At 40.3% G+C, this 25000-nt stretch overlaps 2 protein-coding genes across 8 annotated transcripts in view; one reads left to right on the top strand and one right to left on the bottom strand.

The window, feature by feature from the left end:
- LOC132858472 (cGMP-dependent 3',5'-cyclic phosphodiesterase) overlaps window positions 1-15503 on the top strand; it is a 192907-nt gene extending 177404 nt beyond the window's left edge. For all 6 annotated transcript variants that reach the window (XM_060888836.1, XM_060888841.1, XM_060888838.1 and 3 more), the window contains 12 exons: window positions 3743-3855; window positions 4382-4582; window positions 5204-5274; window positions 5509-5631; window positions 5732-5819; window positions 6194-6241; window positions 9549-9623; window positions 10114-10213; window positions 10708-10820; window positions 11157-11195; window positions 11570-11676; window positions 12661-15503. In XM_060888836.1, the coding sequence (XP_060744819.1) occupies window positions 3743-3855; window positions 4382-4582; window positions 5204-5274; window positions 5509-5631; window positions 5732-5819; window positions 6194-6241; window positions 9549-9623; window positions 10114-10213; window positions 10708-10820; window positions 11157-11195; window positions 11570-11676; window positions 12661-12895 (1313 nt within the window). In that variant the 3' untranslated portion in view covers window positions 12896-15503. The remainder of the gene's footprint in view (window positions 1-3742; window positions 3856-4381; window positions 4583-5203; window positions 5275-5508; window positions 5632-5731; window positions 5820-6193; window positions 6242-9548; window positions 9624-10113; window positions 10214-10707; window positions 10821-11156; window positions 11196-11569; window positions 11677-12660) is intronic.
- Window positions 15504-15552: 49 nt separating this feature from the next.
- cep57 (centrosomal protein 57) overlaps window positions 15553-25000 on the bottom strand; it is a 13398-nt gene continuing 3950 nt past the window's right edge. Inside the window, exons 5-10 of one of the 2 annotated variants that reach the window (XM_060888843.1) lie at window positions 21898-22068; window positions 21633-21731; window positions 21227-21304; window positions 20353-20579; window positions 20070-20214; window positions 15553-17200 (exon numbers count right to left, since the gene is read on the bottom strand). In XM_060888843.1, coding sequence (XP_060744826.1) covers window positions 17027-17200; window positions 20070-20214; window positions 20353-20579; window positions 21227-21304; window positions 21633-21731; window positions 21898-22068 — 894 coding nt within the window. In that variant the 3' untranslated portion in view covers window positions 15553-17026. Of the gene's footprint in view, window positions 17201-20069; window positions 20215-20352; window positions 20580-21226; window positions 21308-21632; window positions 21732-21897; window positions 22069-25000 lie in introns of both variants that reach the window. The other variant, XM_060888842.1, reaches the window with a different exon arrangement.

Genomic DNA, 25000 nt, shown 5'->3' with positions numbered 1-25000 from the left:
ACAGACACACACACACACACACACACACACACAGACACACAGACACACACACACACACACACAGACACACACACACACACAGACTCACACACACACACAGATACACACACAGACACACACACACAGACACACACACACAGACACACACACACAGACACACACACACACACACACACAGACACACACACACACACAGACACACACACAGACACACACACACACACACACACACACACACAGACACACACACAGACACACACACACACACACACACACACACACACAGACACACACACAGACACACACACACACAGACACACACAGACACACACACACAGACACACACACACACACACACAGACACACACACACACACACAGAGAGACACACACACACACACAGACACACACAGACACACACACACACAGACACACACACACACACACACAGACACACACACACACAGACACACACACACAGAGACACACACACAGAGACACACACAGAGACACACACACACACAGAGACACACACACAGAGACACACACACACAGACACACACACACACACACACACACAGACACACACACACACTGACACACACACACACACACACACACACAGACACACACACAGACACACACAGACACACAGACACACACACACACACAGACACACACACACACAGACACACACACACACACACAGACACACACACACACACACACAGACACAGACACACACACACAGACACACACCCACACACCCACATCCTCTCTCACACACACACACACACAGACACAGACACACACAGACACACACAGACACACACCCACACCCTCTCACACACACACACACACCCACACACCCACATCCTCTCTCACACACACAGACACACACACACACACACAGACACACACACACACACACACACACACACACACACACAGACACACACACAGACACACACAGACACACACACACACAGACACACACACACACACAGACACACACACACACACACAGACACACACACACACACACACAGACACAGACACACACACACAGACACACACCCAAACACCCACATCCTCTCTCACACACACACACACAGACACAGACACACACAGACACACACCCACACCCTCTCACACACACACACACACAGACACAGACACACACACATGCACACACACACAGACACGCACACATGCACACACACAGACACGCACACACTCACACAGACACACACACGCGCAAACACACATATACACACACATGCACACACACACATGCACACACACAGACAGACACACAGAGAGAGACACAGACACACACTCACACAGAGACACACAGACAAACACACACACAGACAAACAATCACACACACACATACACATGCACACACAGACACACACAGACACACACACACAGACACACACATGCACACACACCTGCACACACTCACACAGAGACACACACAGTCACAGACACATACGCATGCACACACACACAGACACACACCCATGCACACACACACACACACACAGTCACACACACAGACACACACACACTCACACAGAGTCACACACAGACACACACACATACAGACACACACAGACACACACTCACACAGAGACACACAGTCACACACAGACACACACACAGACAAACAATCACACACACATGCACACACTCACTCAGAGACACACAGTCACAGACAGACATATACACATACAGACACACACACACATGCACACGCTCACACAGACACACAGTCTCACACACACAGACACACATAGACACACACAGACAGACACACACAGAGACACAGACACACACTCAGACACACACACTCACACAGAGACACACAGATACAGACACACAGACAGACACACGCTCACACAGAGACACACAGTCACACACACAGACACACACACAGTCACACACACACACATATAGACACACACACACAAATTTACACATGCACACACACACACACACGCACGCTCACACACAGGCACACACACAAATTTACACATACACACACACACTCACTCACACACACACTTACTCACTCACACAGAAAAGTAGGAAGAACTGCTTAGTTTACTGCTCAGACTGTGAGCTGCCATTTTGATTTATACGCCGCTCCCTGAACTCAGAGGAACTCGCAGATTAGAAGACGACCCCAAATTGCATTATGTATGTTCTCTGTCTCGTCCTGGCTGAAGGTTGAGAATTAGAAGTCACACAACGTCCATTTTCCCTGCAGTGACCTTGTATTGAACGTGGAAACAAACCGAACATCGTATCCACAGGATGTGCATTCGGTCCTGTACGACACATCCATCATATTTTTCTCTAATAATTCTGTTCATTTTTACATGGTGCTTGAGTGAGAAAGACTAGCAGGGTAGGTTAGCTAGTTAACTACAAGTTAATGTTTTGGGAATGATAACTAACTAGTGATGTTCATGTTCAAGTGAATTCACTCTGAAAAACTGTAGAAATTGTTTTCTTTGGCCTACACATCTTCTTTCCACACAGCCATGTGATCAGGAGGATCTCTGAGCTGTCTCTAGTTTCAAAAATAAACTGTTGTTGATTGTTTGTAATGAAGATTAAGTGAACATTACAGGATTTTTTAAACAATCCATGCAGTTGAATTAGTATAAACCCTAAACAGATGGTCTGAGTCAACATTGGATTTGATTAACTCAGCCTTCTCGCCTGAGCAGCTGCACATGGTTTCTTATTCTGTCTCCCATTCTGACTGCTGATTAGCCAGTTAGCATACAGGCTGCTCATGCTACAGTACATTAACCTGCTAGCAAACTTTGGGTGATGTTCTGATGCAGCAAATGTTCCTTGAGAGTTCTTTACCTCTGAAGGAGAAATTCACTCACTGGCATGTGTGTGTGTGTGTGTGTGTGTGTGTGTGTGTGTGTGTGTGTGTGTGTGTGTGTGTGTGTGTGTGTGTGTGTGTGTGTGTGTGTGTGTGTGTGTTTAACTGTCTTCAGCTGTGAGTGCATGTGTGTCTGTGTGTGTGTTTAACTGTCTTTAGTTGTGAGAGTGTGTGTTTAAGTGTCTTCAGCTGTAAGTACGTGTTTGTGTGTGTGTGTGTGGTTGTGTTTAAGTGTTTTCAGCTGTGAGAGTGTGTGTGTGTGTTTGGAACATTTCAGATGCTTTTAACAGGAGCAGATTACTGTAGCTGTTTGAAGTGTTTAGAGCTGATTTCGATGCTCTCTGTGTGTTCGAGTATATTTTCAGGACAAGACAGAAGGGTTTCCAGCTGTGTGTGTGTGTGTGTGTGTGTGTGTGTGTGTGTGTGTGTGTGGGTGTGCGTGCGTATGTGTGACATAACAAGAGACTTCAGAGCAGAACTCAGAATGCATGGAAATCTAAAAAAAAAAAAAAAAGTGTAGCACAAGGGATAAAATATATAAATATTCATGACAGTTCTTGGTTTTTCTGATTTACATTTAGTCCATTTAAAGCCACAAGAGTTCGTAGACCTAGAGAAAGCAACAGTAACTGGTCAGAGTTCAACATTTCTAACACTTTACCTTATGTTTGCATGAACACTTTATAGTACCAAAGTGCATTATGGGTAATCTGGATACTGTGATGTCTGTCATTTGGACACTGAGATTTTGTGGTCAATTATAACACCACCTCTCTCTCTCTCTCTCTCTCTCTCTCTCTCTCTCTCTCTCGCTCTCTCTCTCCTCCTGGACAGATGTTATTGGCGTTGCTGAACTGGTGAATAAGACCAATGGTCCATGGTTTAACCGGTTTGATGAGGACCTGGCCACAGCCTTCTCCATCTACTGTGGGATCAGCATCGCCCATGTGAGTGGGATTAACTAACTACGTGCTGTGCTGTAGCGAGTGTGTCCTTCTTCGGGGTGTTTGTCTTTGCTCATTGCTACTGTTGTCTCTCTTGGGTGTGACGTGTCCAGCTGACCAGAAACAGTAGTAGATCAGTGACTATCAGTTGTTTGATTTTTCATTCTCAGTTCCATCCACTCACCAGAGACACCAGTGATGTCTGCTTCTTCCTCTAAGGTTTAATTCAATTCTTTAAAGCTCTTATACACATTTAATGAGAAATCATACATAACAAGATTAAATGAAACAAATCAATTAATATCTGTATTTCTTGGGACATGCAAAATGTAATTTATTTCATGCCTAAGAAACTTGTAAGTGGGGAACTGAAGAACCCAAACACACCACAGGACTCAGGAATTATTCCAAGCAAGTCGCTGGATGTGTCACTTTACTGTGTTGTGTGTATTTTTCACTGATGTACAGATGTCGCTGAAATCACACACACATACAGAGAAAATCACTGTGATTTCTCTCTCCACCTCAGTCCCTGCTGTATAAGAAGGTACACGAGGCCCAGTTCCGCAGTCACCTAGCCAATGAGATGATGATGTACCATATGAAGGTGTGTGAGGAGGAGGTGAGCCGCTTGCTGATGAGAGGACTTCAGCCTGTTCACAGCATCCACTCGAGCTTCTCTCAGTTCACCTACACACCCCGCTCCCTGCCTGATGACACCACGCCCATGGTGAGTGAGTGAGGGGGTAGTGAGGAGTGGGTGGGGTAGATTAATGAGAGGGGGCTGAGTGAGTAAGAGGTGGGTGGGTGAGTGGATCAGCGAGGATGGGGGTGAGTGAGTGAGGTGGTGGATTAGTGAGTGAGTCAGTGAGTGAGTGAGTCATTGAGTCAGTGAGTGAGTGAGTGAGTCAGTGAGTGAGTGAGTCAGTGAGTGAGTGAGTGAGTGAGTGAGTGAGTCAGTGAGTGAGTGAGTAATTGAGTCAGTGAGTGAGTCAGTGAGTGAGTGAGTCATTGAGTCAGTGAGTGAGTCAGTGAGTGAGTGAGTCAGTGAGTCAGTGAGTGAGTGAGTCAGTGAGTGAGTGAGTGAGTCAGTGAGTGAGTGAGTCAGTGAGTGAGTGAGACAGTGAATCAGTGAGTGAGTGAGTAATTGAGTCAGTGAGTGAGTCAGTGAGTCAGTGAGTGAGTGAGTCATTGAGTCAGTGAGTGAGTCAGTGAGTGAGTGAGTCAGTGAGTGAGTGAGTCAGTGAGTGAGTGAGTAATTGAGTCAGTGACCGAGTCAGTGAGTGAGTCAGTGAGAAATATACTGTACTAGGTTGGTCTTTCTTTCATGTGTGTGTTTGTCATTCTTTAGGCAATCCTGAGCATGTTTGAGGATATGGGCTTTATAAACACCTATAAGATTGACTTAATAACTCTGGCCAGGTAAACCCCCACTATCTCTCTCTCTCTCTCTCTCTCTCTCTCTCTCTCTCTCTCTCTCTCTCTCTCTCTCTCTCTCTCTCTCTCTCTCTCTCTCTCTACTTCATCCTGTATATTTATCTCTCTTCCTGTCATCCCATCTGCCCGTGTGCTTTCTTTCTTTCCTTGTACATGTGTGTGTATGTGTGTTTGTGTGTTTGTGTGTGTGTGTGTGTGTGTGTGTATGTCTGTGTTTAGGTTCTGTCTGATGGTGAAGAGGGGCTACAGGGATCCGCCCTACCATAACTGGATGCACGCATTCTCTGTCTCTCACTTCTGTTACTTGCTTTACAAGAACCTGAAGCTCAACAACTACCTCGAGTAAGAACACACACATACACACACGCACACACACACACCACACACCACACACACGCACATACACACATACAAAACTGTTTACTGTGTGTTACCTCTTCAGGGACATTGAGATCCTCGCACTCTTTGTGTCCTGCATGTGCCATGATCTGGACCACCGAGGAACAAACAACTCCTTCCAAGTGGCCTCGGTAAATATAATAATAATAATAATAATAATAATAATATTAATAATAATAATAATAATAATAAGAATAAATGTAAGGTGAGGGCCAATCCCTAGATATATTAAACACTGATATTTTATGCAGTTTATAGTTCTACAGTTTATTCTCCAATGAGCTCTAATGCCATGTGCTGCAGTATTTAGGGACACGGGTCTGTAAAGGGTCTCCTGTACTGGGGCACATCTGGGGTACTTGAACAGCACCTCGGGATGTTTTATAAAATAGTTTATATTGCACTATTAAATATAGACATTGTTTAGTTTTTGTAAACATTTAAAAGACTGTAAAATGAATTAAAAAAAAAGTTTTAAAGAATTAATCAATTTATTCTTTTTCAGAAATCTGTTCTTGCAGCCCTTTACAGCTCAGAGGGATCAGTTATGGAGGTACACACATAGCAACATCATTTTAAACTTTAACATTAAATAGCAACATCATTTTAAACTTTAACATTTTTTATTCTATTTCTGTACTTCTGATAAGCTGCTTTGAGACAATGTGAATTGTTAAAAACTCTATACAAATCAATTGAATTGAATAAAAACAAGGGGAATCCAACCAAATATACCAAATCATAATAAATCTTTAAGAGGAGAAGCCGCAGTGAGCCACTACATGGTGACACTACGTGGCTGATGATCACTGATGAGTCAGTTACCTCACTGTGACCACACATCCAGTGTACGTAGCTGTATGGCCAACTGCTGCTGCATGGTACATGGTACATACACTCCATCCACAAACGTGAGGTGTTTTATGTACTGGTTCATTAATTAGACTGGACAGGAGGTGACCCAAGAGTCAATTCAATTCAATTCAATTCAATTCAATTCAATTTATTTGTATAGACTTATTTTTTTAATTATTTATTTATTATATATTTTTTAATAATAATAATTTTAATGACAATAATAATGATGAAGATAATAATAGTATCACACAAAAAACTAGAAAATGGGGTATGAGGAAGGTGACAGTAGCAATAGTAATGCCAATAATAATAATAATAATAATAATAATAATAATAATAATAATAATAATAACAACAACAACAACAATATTAATGATAAATCCAATTAATATGAAATGACAAATAGTAATAATAGTATTAGCAGTAGTAGTAATGATAAACATATTAACAAATATACTCATTTCATCCGGAATGAGGGGGAGGTTAAAGGATCAGGAAGAGGACCAATAGAAATAGTAGTAGTAATAGCAATAATAATAATAATATTAATAATGGTAATATTGATACAGCCATTAATAGTAATGGTAATAGTAGTAGTTATAATAGGAATGATGATGATAATAATAATAAGAAGAAGAAGAAGAAGAAGAAGAAGAAGAATATTAATAATGGTAATATTGATACAGCTATTAATAATAAGGTATTATAAAGATGCCTCTGATACCCCTCATGGCCATGGCATAGGATAGACCCCCGACAGCATCATATTGCAACTATATGAATATTGCATATGGTATCACGGTGTAGACTTTTCATAATGAATTTTATTAAAAAAAAAAAAAAAAAAAAAGTCGTCATATTTATCCCTAATGATATGATGAAGAAACCTTGAGTAAGAAGGTGACGTTATATTTGTCCTTTGTAGCAACCGTCCCACTGAACCAGTTATTACGGTATAGTTAATGATATCATCAGTGGACATGACAAACGTATGTATTTTACATAAACATTAAATAGCATTTAATGTATGAAAGCTCAAATGAGAATGAAAAGGAAGAAGGGAAACTGATTTGAACAGATGAATCAATGTGAGCTAGCTAGCCAAAGGAACATGTGTACATTGTGTCAGAAACGTCACTTCGTATTGAGTCCTTCTTCATAGGACAGCTGTATGGAAGCCGTATGGCCCTCGCAGTCATGTGGTGTTCCCGAATGTCTCTGTCTGTATCGCAGCCTGCACGCTATTCAGTGCTGCACATGTGATATTGATTCATTAATTAGATTTGATTACTCCATGGCGTTCGCACCACCCAGATCCTTACACCAGATATCCTGCATTCATTAGGATTTGTAAGACGCCTCAGTTTGTGTGCGAGCAGGAACGCAGATAAAATCTTTTGGATAAATTAAGTTAGGATGAAAGCTACAAACCGCTAGATCGTCTCCTCGCACAAAAGATTACAAATTTACATCGACTATGGTGTGGAAATGAGAAAGCAGGGAGTAATTCAGGAAAAACCTCTGAAGAAATTCAAACCGGGTTCAGTTTGATACAATATTCTTTTATTTTTATATTTATATACACACTGACATTTAATTAGCATTAAAGCGTTCACATCTTTAATTCACCTGCATACTGAAATGATTCAAATTTAAATAATTAGAAGAGTATCTTCCATTAGAGACTGTGTGTGTGTGTGTGTGTGTGTGTGTGTGTGTGTGTGTGTGTGTGTGTGTGTGTGTGTGTGTGTGTGTGAAACTCATGACTCATTCTTATCAGGACGAGCTGCTGCATGCCTCAGTGATTGATGTGTTTCAGTGGATCAGAAATTAAAAAGTCATGATGTTTTGCAGTGATGATTATTTACTGATGTGTGTGTTGATGCTGCTGCTGCTGTTTTTGTTGCATTGTTTCCTACGCAATGTATGACAATTAAACTGTTCCGTTACACGCAATAAATTCATCAGAACATCTGGAATCTTCTCTTTGTGGAAGCGGATTCTAATCAGCGCAATTAACACGAACACTGTGGAGGCAAACGGGGCAAAACATCCATCAGTTTTACTAAACACAATGATTCAGTGTCCATTTGGGTGAAATTAGAAAGTGTACTGAGTTGGAGGTGTGTGTGTGTGTGTGTGTGTGTGTGTGTGTGTGTGTGTGTGTGTGTGTGTGTGTGTGTGTGTGTGTGTCTGTGTGTGTATGTGTATATGTGTGTGTGTGTGTGTATGTGTCTGTGTGTGTGTGTGTGTGTGTGTATATGTGTGTCTGTGTGTATATGTGTGTCTGTGTGTGTATGTGTATATGTGTGTATGTGTCTGTGTGTGTGTGTGTGTGTGTGTATGTGTGTGTGTCTGTGTGTGTGTGTGTGTGTGTGTGTGTGTATCAGTTCAAGCTGATAAAATTATCCTTAAGTTCCAAGATGGATCTCTTGATCTGTTCTTCTATAAAATATTTTCTTTAAGTATTAAACATTTAGCAATCATAACAACTTTAACAACTTTAGCAATGATTCTTTATTTATTAAAGCATGAATGATAAATAATAAATGTAATATAATAAATAACAATAATAATAACGCTTTTTATCCGTTTATAGTCACCTTCGAAACTACAGAAACCTACCACAGCTGCACTGCTGTCAGAGCTGCTGTTAGAGAAAATAAAAACAAATCAACACCTTCACAGTCCAATCACAGTGCAGGATTCAGCAGCAGAGCAAAAAGAAATGCAGGAACATTTCCATGTTAACATCCTACTGAACTTTTCAGATTGGAGAGAAAAAGAATGAGTTGCTTGAACTCCTGAGATCTGGAGGAACGTCAGTAGTGTGTTACACAACAGCTGTGTTCCATAACAAGAGTGTGTTTACACAGACTGGTGGATCTCTGGCGTCCTCTAGTGGACTTCACCTCGTGTGTGTGTGTGTGTGTGTGTGTGTGTGTGTGTGTGTGTGTGTGTGTGTGTGTGTGTGTGTGTGTGTGTGTGTGTGTGTTGAACAGAGACATCACTTTGCTCAGGCCATCGCCATCCTGAACACACAGGGCTGCAACATCTTTGAGAAGTTCTCCAGAAAGGTGACCACCTTCTTACCCAGTGGAGCTCAAACATGTTTACTTTATTATTCTAAACCACTTCAAATCTTATCATTAAGTCATTTAACACTAACATTAAAGGTGTTCAACTGCTTCGTCCACTGACTCCAAACACCTTTCATGTTAGTGTCAAATGACTTAATTACTTAATAATATTCATGATTTCATTATTATTTATTTTTTTGCTTGTTTTTCAGACACGTAATGATAAGTAGAACATTTTAGGATGTTATGCTACAGATGAACTGGAGAGTCCTTTTGAATATTTAAATGCATAAATTTGCATGCTTAATGAATGACATTGCTTTTCATTGTGAAGCTCAAAGGAAGGAAATCCTTTTTGTACACAGTTTAGGATTTACTTTACTCACAGATGTGATGAACGTCACTTAACAAACGTGGTGATGTATGTAAGTAATGTCAGTGATGCGAGCTTTAAGTGTTAAGTGTGATGCGGTGTTGCGGTTGTCAGGACTACCAGAGGATGCTGGACCTGATGAGGGAGATTATCCTGGCCACTGATTTGGCTCATCACCTGCGCATCTTTAAAGACCTGCAGAAGATGGCAGAAGGTAAAACACCCCCCTGCGCTGGATCCTGAACGGTCGTTTATCTGTGTCACAATGATGGCATTTAAAAAAAAAAACAAAAAAAAACTGGAAAATATTCAGTGTTGTTTCTGTGTTAAATTCATTTCAACTACAACACATAAGATATTAAAATAAATAAATGTTATAAAAATATTTGAATATTTGAATATGATAAAAACACGACATCGATCCCATTCCCAGGATCAGTATTTGGCAGACACCAGAAAAAAAATTATTAAAATTATTTATTACTTGATTTGTATTTATTTATTTAATACAATTATATTTCAGATTTCATTAAAGATGTGATTTTTAGTTTTGATACTTAGGTATTTAAAGAAATGCAAAGACATTTATTTATTCATTTATTTAATTTATATGAAATTAAATTACAGAGCTGTAGAGTAAGTGTAGTGGTGGTGTAGTGGTTAGTTTGTAATGATGATGATGATGATGATGATGATGATGTGTTGTAGCTGGATACAATCCAAAAAGCCAGACTCACCGCAGCCTGCTGTTGTGCCTACTGATGACCTCTTGTGACCTCTCGGATCAGACCAAGGACTGGAAGACCACTAGGAAGATTGCTGTAAGAGGATGACCTTTAACCATTTAACCTCTCTTCTTCTTTACATGAAATGAAACAGTGATTATGAGGTCAGAGGTCAGTGTCAGAGGATGTTCACAGCTTGGTCTGGATGCTGCTCGGTGTTAGATTCAGCACCTTCAGAAGTGTCGTTAACTTCTACTGTTAATCTTCACTGAACAGCTTCACACCCTCAGAGAGATTAAAGCACATGTTCGAGAGCAAATGTGCTGGAGCAAAAATATCCTGATGTTCAGTTATTTTACTGACGGAAATCTATACAAGCAATCATAAAGTTATCCTTTCATTTTTCACTTTCATTCTCTTTCTGTCCTCTAGGAGCTGATCTACAAAGAGTTTTTCTCTCAGGGTGATCTGGTATGTCGTATGTGTGTGTGTGTGTGTGTGTGAGAGAGAGAGAGAGAGAGGGAGAGAGAGAGAGAGAGAGAGAGAGAGAGAGAGAGAGAGAGAGAGAGAGAGAGAGCTACATAGCACAAAATGTGTAATATAATTCTTACTATTGTTATTGTAATCTTGTGTTATAAACATGTGTGTGTGTAAGAGAGAGAGAGAGAGAGAGAGAGAGAGAGAGAGAGAGAGAGAGAGAGAGAGAGAGAAAGAAAAAAGCAACATAATTTGTACAAGACTTGGGTTGTTACTATTGTTATTGTGATCTTATGTTACAAGTGTGTGTGTGTGTGTGTGTGTGTGTGTGTGTGTGTGTGTGTGTGTGTGTGTGTGTGTGTGTGTAGGAGAAGGCGATGGGGAACAGGCCCAGTGAGATGATGGACAGGGAGAAGGCGTACATTCCCGAGTTACAGATCAGCTTTATGGAACACATTGCAATGCCCATCTACAAGTGAGTTAAACATCTAACTTACGTCTAAATAATCAGCTCAGGGCTCCATGGTGAGGCTTTTAGGTCAAGTCAAGTCAAGTCACTTTTATTGTCACATCACCACAGCTCTGGTGCCTTGGTGAGTGAAATTCTTGGGAGCAAACTCCAGAACTATACAGAACTAAGGAGTGAAAAGAAGTTGTCTTAGCCACATAAAGTGCACTGTGTAACAGTGTGAGATAAAAGACAATATAATATACTACAGGACAGAAACATCAAACAGAGCCGACTAGTGTACAGTGTGTGTGGACCATGAAGTAAAGAAAAGGATGCTTCTAAACATATGAACATAAAAGAGCAGCATTTAAACACTGGGAAGTTGTAGGTCAGTGGTTCAAACCCCAGGTCCACCAAGCTGCCACTCCTGGGCCCCTGAGCAAGGCCCTTAACCCATAATTAATGAGATACATGCAGGAAGTGTAAATGCTGTTAAAGTGGAATGTATATATATAAAAAAAAAAAAAATACACAAAAGATTCAGCAGAACTGAAAAAGTGGTGTGTGTGTGTGTGTGAGAGAGAGAGAGAGAGAGAGAGAGAGAGAGAGAGAGTGTAAGAAAATCCCTTTTAATGTACAATAATGTATAATTATTAATTTACTATCAATATAAATATAAAATTTTTGCTCATTTTTAGATAAAGGTCTTTTAATTTAATGTAATGTATATTTTCTACTTTTTTATCTACGTTCTTAAAAGGCCGACTGATTTTTTTCCGGACGTCTCATTGAACCTAAGGTGCTAAGGTTCCTTTGTGTCTGATATAAAACCCTGATCCAAAGGAAGGAAAGATGTGTCTGCATTTTAGCATGAGATTAAACAAACTGACTAAAAGACAGATTTTTCCTTGACATTTTTTTCACTCAGGCGTTCCAACAGTTCTAGAGAGTAAAGTTTGTGTAAAGTTGTTTAGCTCTGATATAATAAAATCTCGTCCTCTTTGCCAGGCTGCTGCATGAGATTTTCCCGCGTTCATCAGAACTCTACGAGCGTGTTGCAGCGAATCGCGAGCAGTGGACCAAAGTTTCGCACAAGTTCAACATCCGTGGTTTACCCAGCAACAACTCACTGGACTTCCTGGACGAGGAATACGAGCTGATGCAGGCACAGGGAGCGTTCGGTGAGGACGGTCACCGCATGAACGGTTGCCTGGACGACGAGTGCAGCAAGACGGACCAGTGAAATGTTTGGAGTGTGAAACAGGTAGACATTACGCCTTCGTGACGTCTACGAGAGGACGGCGTGGTAAACTGGGACGTGTTTGGATGACCGTCGAGACACTGGAGTTTTGATGCTAGAGCTGATATGCTGCAGATAATGATGTCATTTCCTGCCATTGGAACCATTTGTGCAAGCAGAACACTTCACTTGTCGTGGGGCCGGAGGCAGAGCCTCGTGATCTCTTGTCGAATATTTCTTGAGATATGTTCTTTAATTATTTACTTAATGTTTTGATAGCTGAACAAAGCCTGAGTGTTTGATTTTATACATATTTTCTGTCCCGCTGTAAACATTACAAACGCCATCCAAATGTATAGGAGTGAGTTTTGAAATGTCATCGTCGCAAGCTAGCTCTTTAATTTTACACACAGAATTGTTTCGTTTTCTTTTTGTAAAGACAATCAACCCGTACAAGTCCTTTTACCTCCCTTTTCACATCCTCATGAGGTGAGAGTGTAGTGAAGGTCAACACACCCAGAGCGTCACTAAAACATTCACACTTGTCACGTCAACAAGCTGATTGTCGACTTTTGTCCCAGATGTTCAAATCTTTCTCCTCCAAAAGGCTGCAGAAAGTTTGGCCTCGATCCCTCGTCCGGTCACGACTCAGTTCAGCTTAAAACTCTCAGATGCACTCGTTTTTCCCTTCAGAATTCCCACCCGAGCTCCAGCTGGAACAGCTTTGTTTATGAGATGAGAGATTTAACCTGCTTTAACTGTGGAGTTCAGTGTTTATCGTCACCATTTGACCCAAAGACTGCTAGTTAAACTGTGTCTGATGAATTTAAGGCCACTTCAGTACAAATCTCCTTACTTTTGGGAACCAGCCGAGGTCCGACTTCTTGTACATATAACGTTATCAGAGGAATATTAAGGGCTACGGCGCTTTCCGAGGCACGTGAAGAGGTTTATTTCTCAGGCGGAAAACAGAATTATGTATAAATATGGATTTGCCTTAACACATATGTGTTGCCTTTCTGAGTAAACACTGTATATACACACACACACACACACACACACCTCAGTGTGTACAGGCGTGTTAACATGGGTATGTAAGTCTAAAACCCCCAGGACAAATAGGATTATGAATTAGATTGCAGTAATAACAGCTCTGTGTTTCCACAGTGTCTGATTAAATTGAATGGTTTTGGATAAACCAGCATCTTGTGTATATATATATAAATATATATATATATAAAGAAATGAAAAGAAATCAAATTGAATTCTGTCTAAAAAGATTTTAAGTAAATAAATTTTTAAAAAAGGCAGTTTTACAAATTGTGAGAAGAAAAACAAAAGTATTTGGTTAAACTCTACTTAAAGGATCATTTACTTTTAGAATCGTTAGCTTGAACATAATTAAAGGGTGCCAAGACTTTCTCACCTCCGTCAACACGGCTGCCACGTCAGCTTTCCACACGTGATTTACTACTGAAAGCCACAAAACCAGTCGTATAAATTATTTTCTGTACACCATGCATGAGCCAGACTTTTTCAAATATATATATAAAAATAGATATTTATTTTAAACTCCAATAATTCTAAACAATTTTCTGTTTAAAACACCGACTTGAATTTTTATGGTTTTAATGATACGATCCCGTTTCCTTCACACTGTAGTTTCACACACAGGATCGTGCGTTTTCAGCTTCAGCTCTCGTGTGCAATACGTCCTTCCTGCCACATGTAAAGATCATGTTTTTAAACTATTACTTTTTATTTGACACGTTTTCTGCTAATTTCTTCGTATCTGTAGGTGGAAATGAAATTTTCCTTCTGGTTGTTATTTTGTTTGTTTGTTTTCTTCCTCACTAACACATGAAGATTTCTCTTGTGCCAAGCGTGTCACTCTGAAAAACAAGACAGACTTTACTGTACATATGAAATGAAAGAAATGTTTCTCTATTCTATGTAATTAACAGATGTTTTAAAAAAAAAAAAAGCGAGATATTTTATCTATTTAAACAGAGCGTGTGTAACGACAATATTGCTGGTCTTTCTTCACTATCAGTGGTTTTTCTTAGATTTAGTGGCCTTCCTAACATTTCTGCAGAATTCAGATTTTAAAAAGGTATTTAAAAGAAAAAAAAAAAAGAAAGACATTTATAATTAGACGTGTAATGTAATGTTAGGGCTGCTTACGATCTTTAAAAAAAAAATTAAAAATTGTAAAACTTTAAGCTTAAAGTTTAGCTTGGGTTTAAAAAAAATTGTAAAAAACAAACAAAGAAACAAAGAAACAAAAAAAAAAACCTCAGTCACATTATCAACATTTCACCTCCAGTTAGTTCTAAAAAGAGATTAATAAATAAATAAAGAAAAAAAAAAAGAAACCACTGATGAATTAACGAATGTTGTGGGATTTCTGTGGCTCTGGTGATTGTTTTCTTTCTGTTCTGTACTGAAGTGTTTTGCTGGTCGTGGCCTCGAGTGAACACTGTGTACATAATTGTACAGCTTCGATCGTGTCTCTGAAAAGGAGAAAAGGTCACTTACAGTTATCATAAATATATGAATATAAAAACTGCAGTGAATTTTTTTTTCCCCCAAATAAATGTCCTAAAACGGCTGCAATGTGTTTTCATTCAAATTCTATAAAGCAGTACGAAGACCACGAATTTAAGACAAAATAAAATAAATACTTTATTTGAAATGATGATGCCACAAAATACTCTCTCTCTCACACACACACACACACACACACACACACTTCAACCTCAAACAGCAGGAATTTTAAAAAGCGGCTACACAAACATACATACGCTCGACAACATCGTTAGGATTGTTGTGACGAACACATGAAGTGACAAACAAAACAAATTCCAAATTTCATTTCAAACCTGTTAATTTTTCACATCTTAAATGAATTTGTCAGAATTTTTATAGAAATTATAAAATATATTTCACATGTTGGTCCTATAGATATAAAAAAATTGGTTAAAATATACATTTTTAACAATATCAAAGATTATTAATGTGTTTTTAACTCCGATCACTTTCTAAAAAAACTGATCCCTGATTAAACGTCGCACTTACAGCAGGATTTATACTGATCTTGTACACAAAGGTCCAGAGAAACTAAAGACAGTTTTAATACAGTTTAACTGAACATGAGACAACATGAGACGCACAAACGGTTGTATTTGTAAAGTAAAAGCTTACTTTAATCACTTATAAACAAAAAATAGCCTTAGCATAGTTTAAATAGCCAAACTCTTGCTTTCTTGAATCTACAGGTTCAAGTTGACAGTTTTTTTTCTCACATTCATGAATAGTTTTTTTTTTGTGTGTGTTTGTAGCTGGAAAAATCAACAACAGATTAAACCCTGGGTCTGAGACATACTTTATCTTTTACACTAAGATTAATAAGGAACATTTTCTTTAAGGATGTTTTTCTTTTATTTCAGTGCTGGAAAATAACTTTGTTATTCCAATATAGTGATAACTGATCGTTTTATAGGTATGAGTAAAAAGGAAAACTATTCAATATGCAAATAAACTTGAATATCAGTTTTCCCCCAGTTACAGACGTCCCTGCATTTGAACATCTAACAAATATTAACGTTTATTTTTGAAGAGAACACTAAAAGCCTGAAGTCCTGAAAAGGGAACCGTTCTAAACCGTTGGTCATTTCTGTGAAGTTCGGACTCTTTCTTGCCGTTTATTACCTGATAGATCATCAGTTCCTGCTCTTACATTAAGATCTTTATCTCTCTGTCAGTCTTATGTTGAGTTTTATGGTTCAATAATGCAGCGTGTCTTGTAGACGTTCCTGTCTTTACGTATGAACAGAGACTGAATCCAGATCATTCTAGTTGTGTACTGAGAAAAAAGTTGGATGTGGTGTGAATGTGCTTATATATATGTATAAAGAAATTAAAAGCTTTTGTTTTACCGATTGTGATTTTTCTCTTCTGATGCTGGACGTGTGGTTCAGCCCCAGTACTGTGTGTGTAGCGGAGAAATAAAAAGGTCTCCTGACGCTGAACCCGGATTTACTGAAAATAAGTCCCTGCGTGTTTCAACACCGCTATCTTGAGCTTATAGTGATCGCTCCTGATTCCTGGTGGTGGCGGTGTGGTGTGTGTGTGTCAGTAATCCCAGTGGTGTTGGTCCAGGCTCAGTGACGTCTGCAGTGTGCGCATGTCCTTGAGCAGACGCAGACTGTCCTTACTGCGCTCTCCTGGTCTGGACTTGGCCTTCAGTGCAGATGTGACCTTCAATTCACCTTCATGCTGACGAGACTGCTTCTTTAACTTCTCCACCTGTCAGACACACACACACACACACACACACACACACACCTGATGCACGCTGACCTGCTGCTTTGTTTTAAAGGAACACATGTGTGGACTGATCATGACTGACTGCTTGATGTCCTGTATTCTTTATGTAACACTAGTTGATGTGACATGATAAACAAAATAACTGAAATAATCCAGAATCAAAGTTTCTACTTTATTAAAGTTCAATTAAAAGCAGTCGAAGTGACGGAAGGAACATTTTACAGCTGACTTTTAGTGTCAGTTTTACGGAAGGCCACCAGGGGGCGCCCACACCACGCTTGTCTTTTCTTCTATGACTGTAGAAAAGACATTATTAATATTCACAAACTCTGGTGTTAATAATCATTTATACTCTCTGGTGTCACCCAAATGAGGATGAGGTTTTACTTTTCAATTCAATTTTATTTGTATAGCACTTTGAACAACAGACGTGGTCTTCATTACAGAACATAAATTACCATAAACATTTAATGTTCTATAAATCTGCTTTGAGACCATGTGTACTGCTAAACATAATACACATTACAAATAAACAAAAGTGAATTGAATTATTCCGTCACATTAACTGTAGTAATGACAAGAAATAACAGCAATCCTAAAAATGTTCTTTACAATCTTATTTTAAACTTTGTATTTGTTACTATAAACACCTTATATTATAAATATGACATTGTAGTATATAAAAATGAATAAATACTCCTGGTAAAGATTACTGTTACAGATAGCTGAGTGTGTTACAGAAGATTCCAAAAAATAAATTGACTCATTTATAAAATAAATCAGTAAATCTTGTAAATTAAATACATCTGAAATTTTATGACAAACAAATTACAGTATTGTTCGAAATAATAGCAGTACAATGTGACTAACCAGAATAATCCAGGTTTTTAGTATATTTTTTTATTGCTATGTGGCAAACAAGTCACCAGTAGGTGCAGTAGATTCTCAGAAAACAAACAAGACCCAGCATTCATGATATGCACGCTCTTAAGGCTGTGCAATTGGGCAATTAGTTGAAAGGGGTGTGTTCAAAAAAAAACAGTGTCTGCCGTTGACTGTACAAACTCACAACTATTTTGTACAAATGTTTTTGTTTCTAGGATTTAGCAATCCTGTGAATCACTAAACTAATATTTAGTTGTATGACCACAGGTTTTTTAAAACTGCTTCACATCTGTGTGGCATGGAGTCAACCAACTTGTGGCACCTCTCAGCTGTTATTCCACTCCATGGTTCTATAACAACACTCCAATTCATTTACAGTTCTTGGTTTTGCTTCAGAAACAGCATTTTTGATATCAGCCCACTCGGTTGGATTAAGGTCCGGGGATTGGGCTGGCCACTCCATAACATTCATTTTGTTGGTTTGGATCCAAGCCTTTGCTCGTTTACTAGTGTGTTTGGGGTCATTGTCTTGTTGAAACAACCATTTCAAGGGCATGTCCTCTTCAGCATAAGGCACCATGACCTCCTCAAGTATTTTGACATGTGCAAACTGATCCATGATCCCTGGTATGTGATAAACAGGCCCAACACCATAGTAGGAGAAACATGCCCATGTCATGATGCTTGCACCACCATGCTTCACTGTCTTCACTGTGTACTGTGGCTTGAATTCAGAGTTTTGGGGTCGTCTCACAAACTGTCTGTGGCAATTGGACCCAAAAAGAACAATTTTACTCTCATCAGTCCACAAAATGTTCCTCCATTTCTCTTTAGGCCAGTTGATGTGTTCTTTGGCGAACTGTAACCTCTTCTGCACATGCCTTTTTTAACAGAGGGACTTTGCGGTGGATTCTTGGGAATAGATTAGCTTCAGTACAGACGTCTTCTAACTGTCACAGTACTGACAGGTAACTCCAGACTGTCTTTGGTCATCCTGGAGCTGATCATTGACTGAGCCTTTGCCATTCTGGTTATTCTTCGATCCATTTTGATGGTTGTCTTCCGTTTTCTTCCACGTCTCTCTGGTTTTGCTCTCCATTTTAAGGCATTGGAGATCATTTTAGCTGAACAGCTTATAATCTTTTGCACCTCTTTATAGGTTTTCCCCTCTCCAATCAACTTTTTAATCAAAGTAAGCTGTTCTTCTGAACAAATGTCTTGAACGACCCATTTTCCTCAGGCTTTCAAATGCATGTTCAACAAGTGCGGCTTCATCCTTAAATAGGGACCATCTGATTCACACCTGTTTTTTCACAAAATTGATGACCTCAGTGATGGAATGCCACACTGCTATTTTTTTTTTAAACACACCCCTAATTGCCCAATTGCACAGACTTACTGAATGCTGGGTCTTGTTTGTTTTCTGAGAATCTACTGCACCTACTGGTAACTTGTTTGCCACGTAGCAATAAAAAATATACTAAAAACCTGGATTATTCTGGTTAGTCACATTGTACTGCTATTATTTTGAACAATACTGTAAGTAAATAAATTAGTACAAGTTCATAAAACACTCTTGTGGGAGAATCGCAGACAGCTTACTGAAGCTGAGATGGCTGTTTTCCCTTTTTTTTTTAAGATTTTCTTTGTTTTAATATATTTAATTTATTTTTAGACCAATTATTTTGCACATGTAAACATACTCAATTAGAAATCTGATTTTAAAAATGATTAAATTGAACTGTGAAAATTTAAAATGTTATTGATGTCATTTTTAAAATATCTTTATATTTTAATTGTTTTTTCATTTGTTCTGTATTTGATTTTGTATTTAATTTGTTCAGTCTGTGTCAATTGTGTTGGGTTTTAAATATAAGTAATAAGTGTTATTTTGGTGAGGAGTGAGTAGGGTAAGCAGAGTGAGCTGTGTGAGGAGTGTGAAGAGTGAGAGGATGAAGCTGACCTGAGCCTGATGTCGTCGCACTTTAGCGATCTGTTCCCCTTTTTCCTCCATCTTCTTCACCAGGTTCTCCATCTCTCGTTCCAAATCCTGTCTCAGTCTGTCAGAGCGACACACCTGGACCTGTTTCCCCAACTCCTGGTGCTTGCTGTCACACACACACACACACACACACACACACACACACACACACACACACACACACAGTATATACACTGTACATAACACCTTCTGAAATTAAATCAGTAAGTTAGAATGTGCAGGAAATTGAAAAGCATAAACTCACAAGCTGAAGTGTGCGAACTCGTCCTGTAGAGCCTGCAGCAGCTCTGAAAGCTCCGTGCTACAGGAAGAGGAGGAGTTAGAGGAGGAGCTACTGCACGATTGACACTCAGATGCCTCTTTCCCATTGGCTCCTAGGACACGCTCATTACACAGCTGAGGGTTGTGTTGCTTCAGGAGGTGGAGGACATGCTGTACGTTAGCGCGGACAGAGTGACTCGTCCCTGTGGACTACAGAGAGAGAGAGAGTGAGAGAGAGAGAGAGAGAGAGAGAGAGAGAGAGAGAGAGAGAGAGATAAGTACTATGACAAATCAAATTCTTAGTGCTACAGTGAATAGAATAGAATTGAATTATAAACTAAACACTGTTTTAAAGTGTAGTTTTATTTCACTGTCATGTTATTTTGCAGGTATAACTGAAGGTTCTGAGTAAAACTGTAAATTTACTGCCATCTCTTAGGTTACAGTTTATTACAAAATGATAAGAGAAATTTGGGAAGATTTTAAACATCACACCAGTGTGTGAATTAAACTGGAGTAACACTAATGTGTGTGAGACTGTGTGTGTGAGTGTGTGTGTGAGAGATAGAGAGAGAGTATGTGTGAGTGAGTGAGAGAGTGTGTGTGAGAGTGAGTGAGAGAGTGAGTGTGTGTGAGTGAGTGAGTGTGTGAGTGAGTGAGTGAGTGTGTGAGTAAGTGTGAGAGAGTGTGCGTGTGAGAGTGAGTGCATGTTTGTGTGAGAGAGAGAGAGCGAGTATGTGTAAAAGAGCGAGTGTGTGTGTGAGAAAGAGAGAGAAAATGAGTGCGAAGCGAGCGAATGTGTTCGTGTGTGTGTGTGTGTGTGAGAGAGAGAGAGAGAGAGAGAGCAAGAGCCATACTGTTCCAGCCACAAACGGTACATCCCCCAGGCTCAGTCTGTAGTGAGGCTGTGTATGAGAATGTCTCTGCTGCAAAGGCTTCTGGGAAAGAGGAAAAGAAACAGGAACATTACTAAAGCTACTAAGTGCCTCCAGCAGTACAGGGCAGATTCCACCTCCACCCTGTCCACTCCACCCTGCCCACTCCACCCTGTCCACTCCACCCTGTCCACTCCACCCTGCCCACTCCACCCTGTCCACTCCACCCTGTCCACTCCACCCTGTCCACTCCACCCTGCCCACTCCACCCTGTCCACTCCACCCTGTCCACTCCACCCTGTCCACTCCCCCTGACACCTTTACTGTAATGCCTGAGCTTTGTGATATCAGTATTAAAGCATCACTGATTCATTTCTGCCTTTATTACCTTGGATTGGAGTTTCTTCTTCGTGCTCTTGTTGGAGCGATGTGGGCGGGACCACACGGACTCCATCAGCACACGATTGGCTTCAAGGCCCGTCTGTAACTACAGAGCAGTCAAAAAGATGAAAGGAACAGAGTTGTATGGAAGTTATTAACAATTGTTATATCAAAACTTAGAGTTAATAAGAATTATTGTTTGGACGGATGGATGGACGGATGGACGGGTGGACGGATGGATGGACAGATGGACAGCAGTATAGGAGTAAAACCTGAGCAGCTTTATCCTGAATGAGTTTCCTGTGATGTTCCTCCTCCTGTAGTTTACATTCCAGCTCTCGGATTTTGACCTCAGCATTGTTCTGTGTGTGTGTCAGTCTCCTGTAGTCCTGCTCCAACTTCTCCAACTTCTCACACACATCACTGGAGCTACGCACACACTCCTGTAAACAGTCACAACACACACACACTCCTGTAAACAGTCACAACACACACACACTCCTGTAAACAGTCACAACACACACACACTCCTGTAAACAGTCACAAAACACACACACACTCCTGTAAACAGTCACAAAACACACACACTCCTGTAAACAGTCACAACACACACACACTCCTGTAAACAGTCAACACACACACTCCTGTAAACAGTCACAACACACACACACTCCTGTAAACAGTCACAACACACACACACTCCTGTAAACAGTCACAACACACACACACTCCTGTAAACAGTCACAACACACACACACTCCTGTAAACAGTCACAACACACACACACTCCTGTAAACAGTCACAACACACACACACTCCTGTAAACAGTCACAACACACACACACTCCTGTAAACAGTCACAACACACACACACTCCTGTAAACAGTCACAACACACACACTCCTGTAAACAGTCACAACACACACACACTCCTGTAAACAGTCACAACACACACACTCCTGTAAACAGTCACAACACACACACACTCCTGTAAACAGTCACAACACACACACACTCCTGTAAACAGTCACAACACACACACACTCCTGTAAACAGTCACAACACACACACACTCCTGTAAACAGTCACAACACACACACACTCCTGTAAACAGTCACAACACACACACACTCCTGTAAACAGTCACAACACACACACACTCCTGTAAACAGTCACAACACACACACACTCCTGTAAACAGTCACAACACACACACACACTCCTGTAAACAGTCACAACACACACACACTCCTGTAAACAGTCACAACACACACACACTCCTGTAAACAGTCACAACACACACACTCCTGTAAACAGTCACAACACACACACACTCCTGTAAACAGTCACAACACACACACTCCTGTAAACAGTCACAACACACACACACACTCCTGTAAACAGTCACAACACACACACACTCCTGTAAACAGTCACAACACACACACACACTCCTGTAAACAGTCACAACACACACACACTCCTGTAAACAGTCACAACACACACACACACTCCTGTAAACAGTCACAACACACACACTCCTGTAAACAGTCACAACACACACACACTCCTGTAAACAGTCACAACACACACACACTCCTGTAAACAGTCACAACACACACACACTCCTGTAAACAGTCACAACACACACACACTTCTGTAAACAGTCACAACACACACACTCCTGTAAACAGTCACAACACACACACACTTCTGTAAAGTCACAACATACACACTCCTGTAAACAGTCACAACACACACACACTTCTGTAAAGTCACAACACACACACTCCTGTAAACAGTCACAACACACACACACTTCTGTAAACAGTCACAACACACACACACTCCTGTAAACAGTCACAACACACACACACTCCTGTAAACAGTCACAACACACACACACTCCTGTAAACAGTCACAACACACACACACACTCCTGTAAACAGTCACAAAACACACACACACTCCTGTAAACAGTCACAACACACACACTCCTGTAAACAGTCACAACACACACACACTCCTGTAAACAGTCACAACACACACACTCCTGTAAACAGTCACAACACACACACACACACTCCTGTAAACAGTCACAACACACACACACTTCTGTAAACAGTCACAAAACACACACACACTCCTGTAAAGTCACAAAACACACACACACTCCTGTAAACAGTCACAACACACACACACTTCTGTAAACAGTCACAAAACACACACACACTCCTGTAAACAGTCACAAAACACACACACACTCCTGTAAAGTCACAACACACACACTCCTGTAAACAGTCACAAAACACACACACACTTCTGTAAACAGTCACAACACACACACACTTCTGTAAACAGTCACAACACACACACTCCTGTAAACAGTCACAAAACACACACACTCCTGTAAAGTCACAACACACACACTCCTGTAAACAGTCACAACACACACACTCCTGTAAACAGTCACAACACACACACACACTCCTGTAAACAGTCACAACACACACACACTCCTGTAAACAGTCACAACACACACACACTCCTGTAAACAGTCACAACACACACACACTCCTGTAAACAGTCACAACACACACACACTCCTGTAAACAGTCACAACACACACACACTCCTGTAAAGTCACAACACACACACACTCCTGTAAACAGTCACAACACACACACACACTCCTGTAAACAGTCACAACACACACACACTCCTGTAAAGTCACAACACACACACACTCCTGTAAACAGTCACAACACACACACACTCCTGTAAAGTCACAACACACACACTCCTGTAAACAGTCACAAAACACACACACACTCCTGTAAACAGTCACAACACACACACACACTCCTGTAAAGTCACAACACACACACACTCCTGTAAACAGTCACAACACACACACTCCTGTAAACAGTCACAACACACACACTCCTGTAAACAGTCACAACACACCAACACACTCTCTCTCACACTCACAACACACACACACTCCTGTAAACAGTCACAACACACACACACTCCTGTAAACAGTCACAACACACTCCAACACACTCTCTCTCTCTCTCACACTCACAACACACACTCCTGTAAACAGTCACAACACACTCCAACACACTCTCTCTCTCTCACACTCAACACACACACTCCTGTAAACAGTCACAACACACACACACTCCTGTAAACAGTCACAAGACACACACCCATGTAAACAGTCACAACACACACACACTCCTGTAAACAGTCACAACACACACACACTCCTGTAAACAGTCACAACACACACACTCCTGTAAACAGTCACAACACACACACACTCCTGTAAACAGTCACAACACACACACACTCCTGTAAACAGTCACA

This window comes from Tachysurus vachellii, chromosome 15 (genome assembly GCF_030014155.1).
Source record: "Tachysurus vachellii isolate PV-2020 chromosome 15, HZAU_Pvac_v1, whole genome shotgun sequence".
NCBI lineage: Eukaryota > Metazoa > Chordata > Actinopteri > Siluriformes > Bagridae > Tachysurus > Tachysurus vachellii.
Note: the sequence above shows the minus strand (reverse complement) of the source record. Positions and strands in the feature narration are given on the sequence as shown.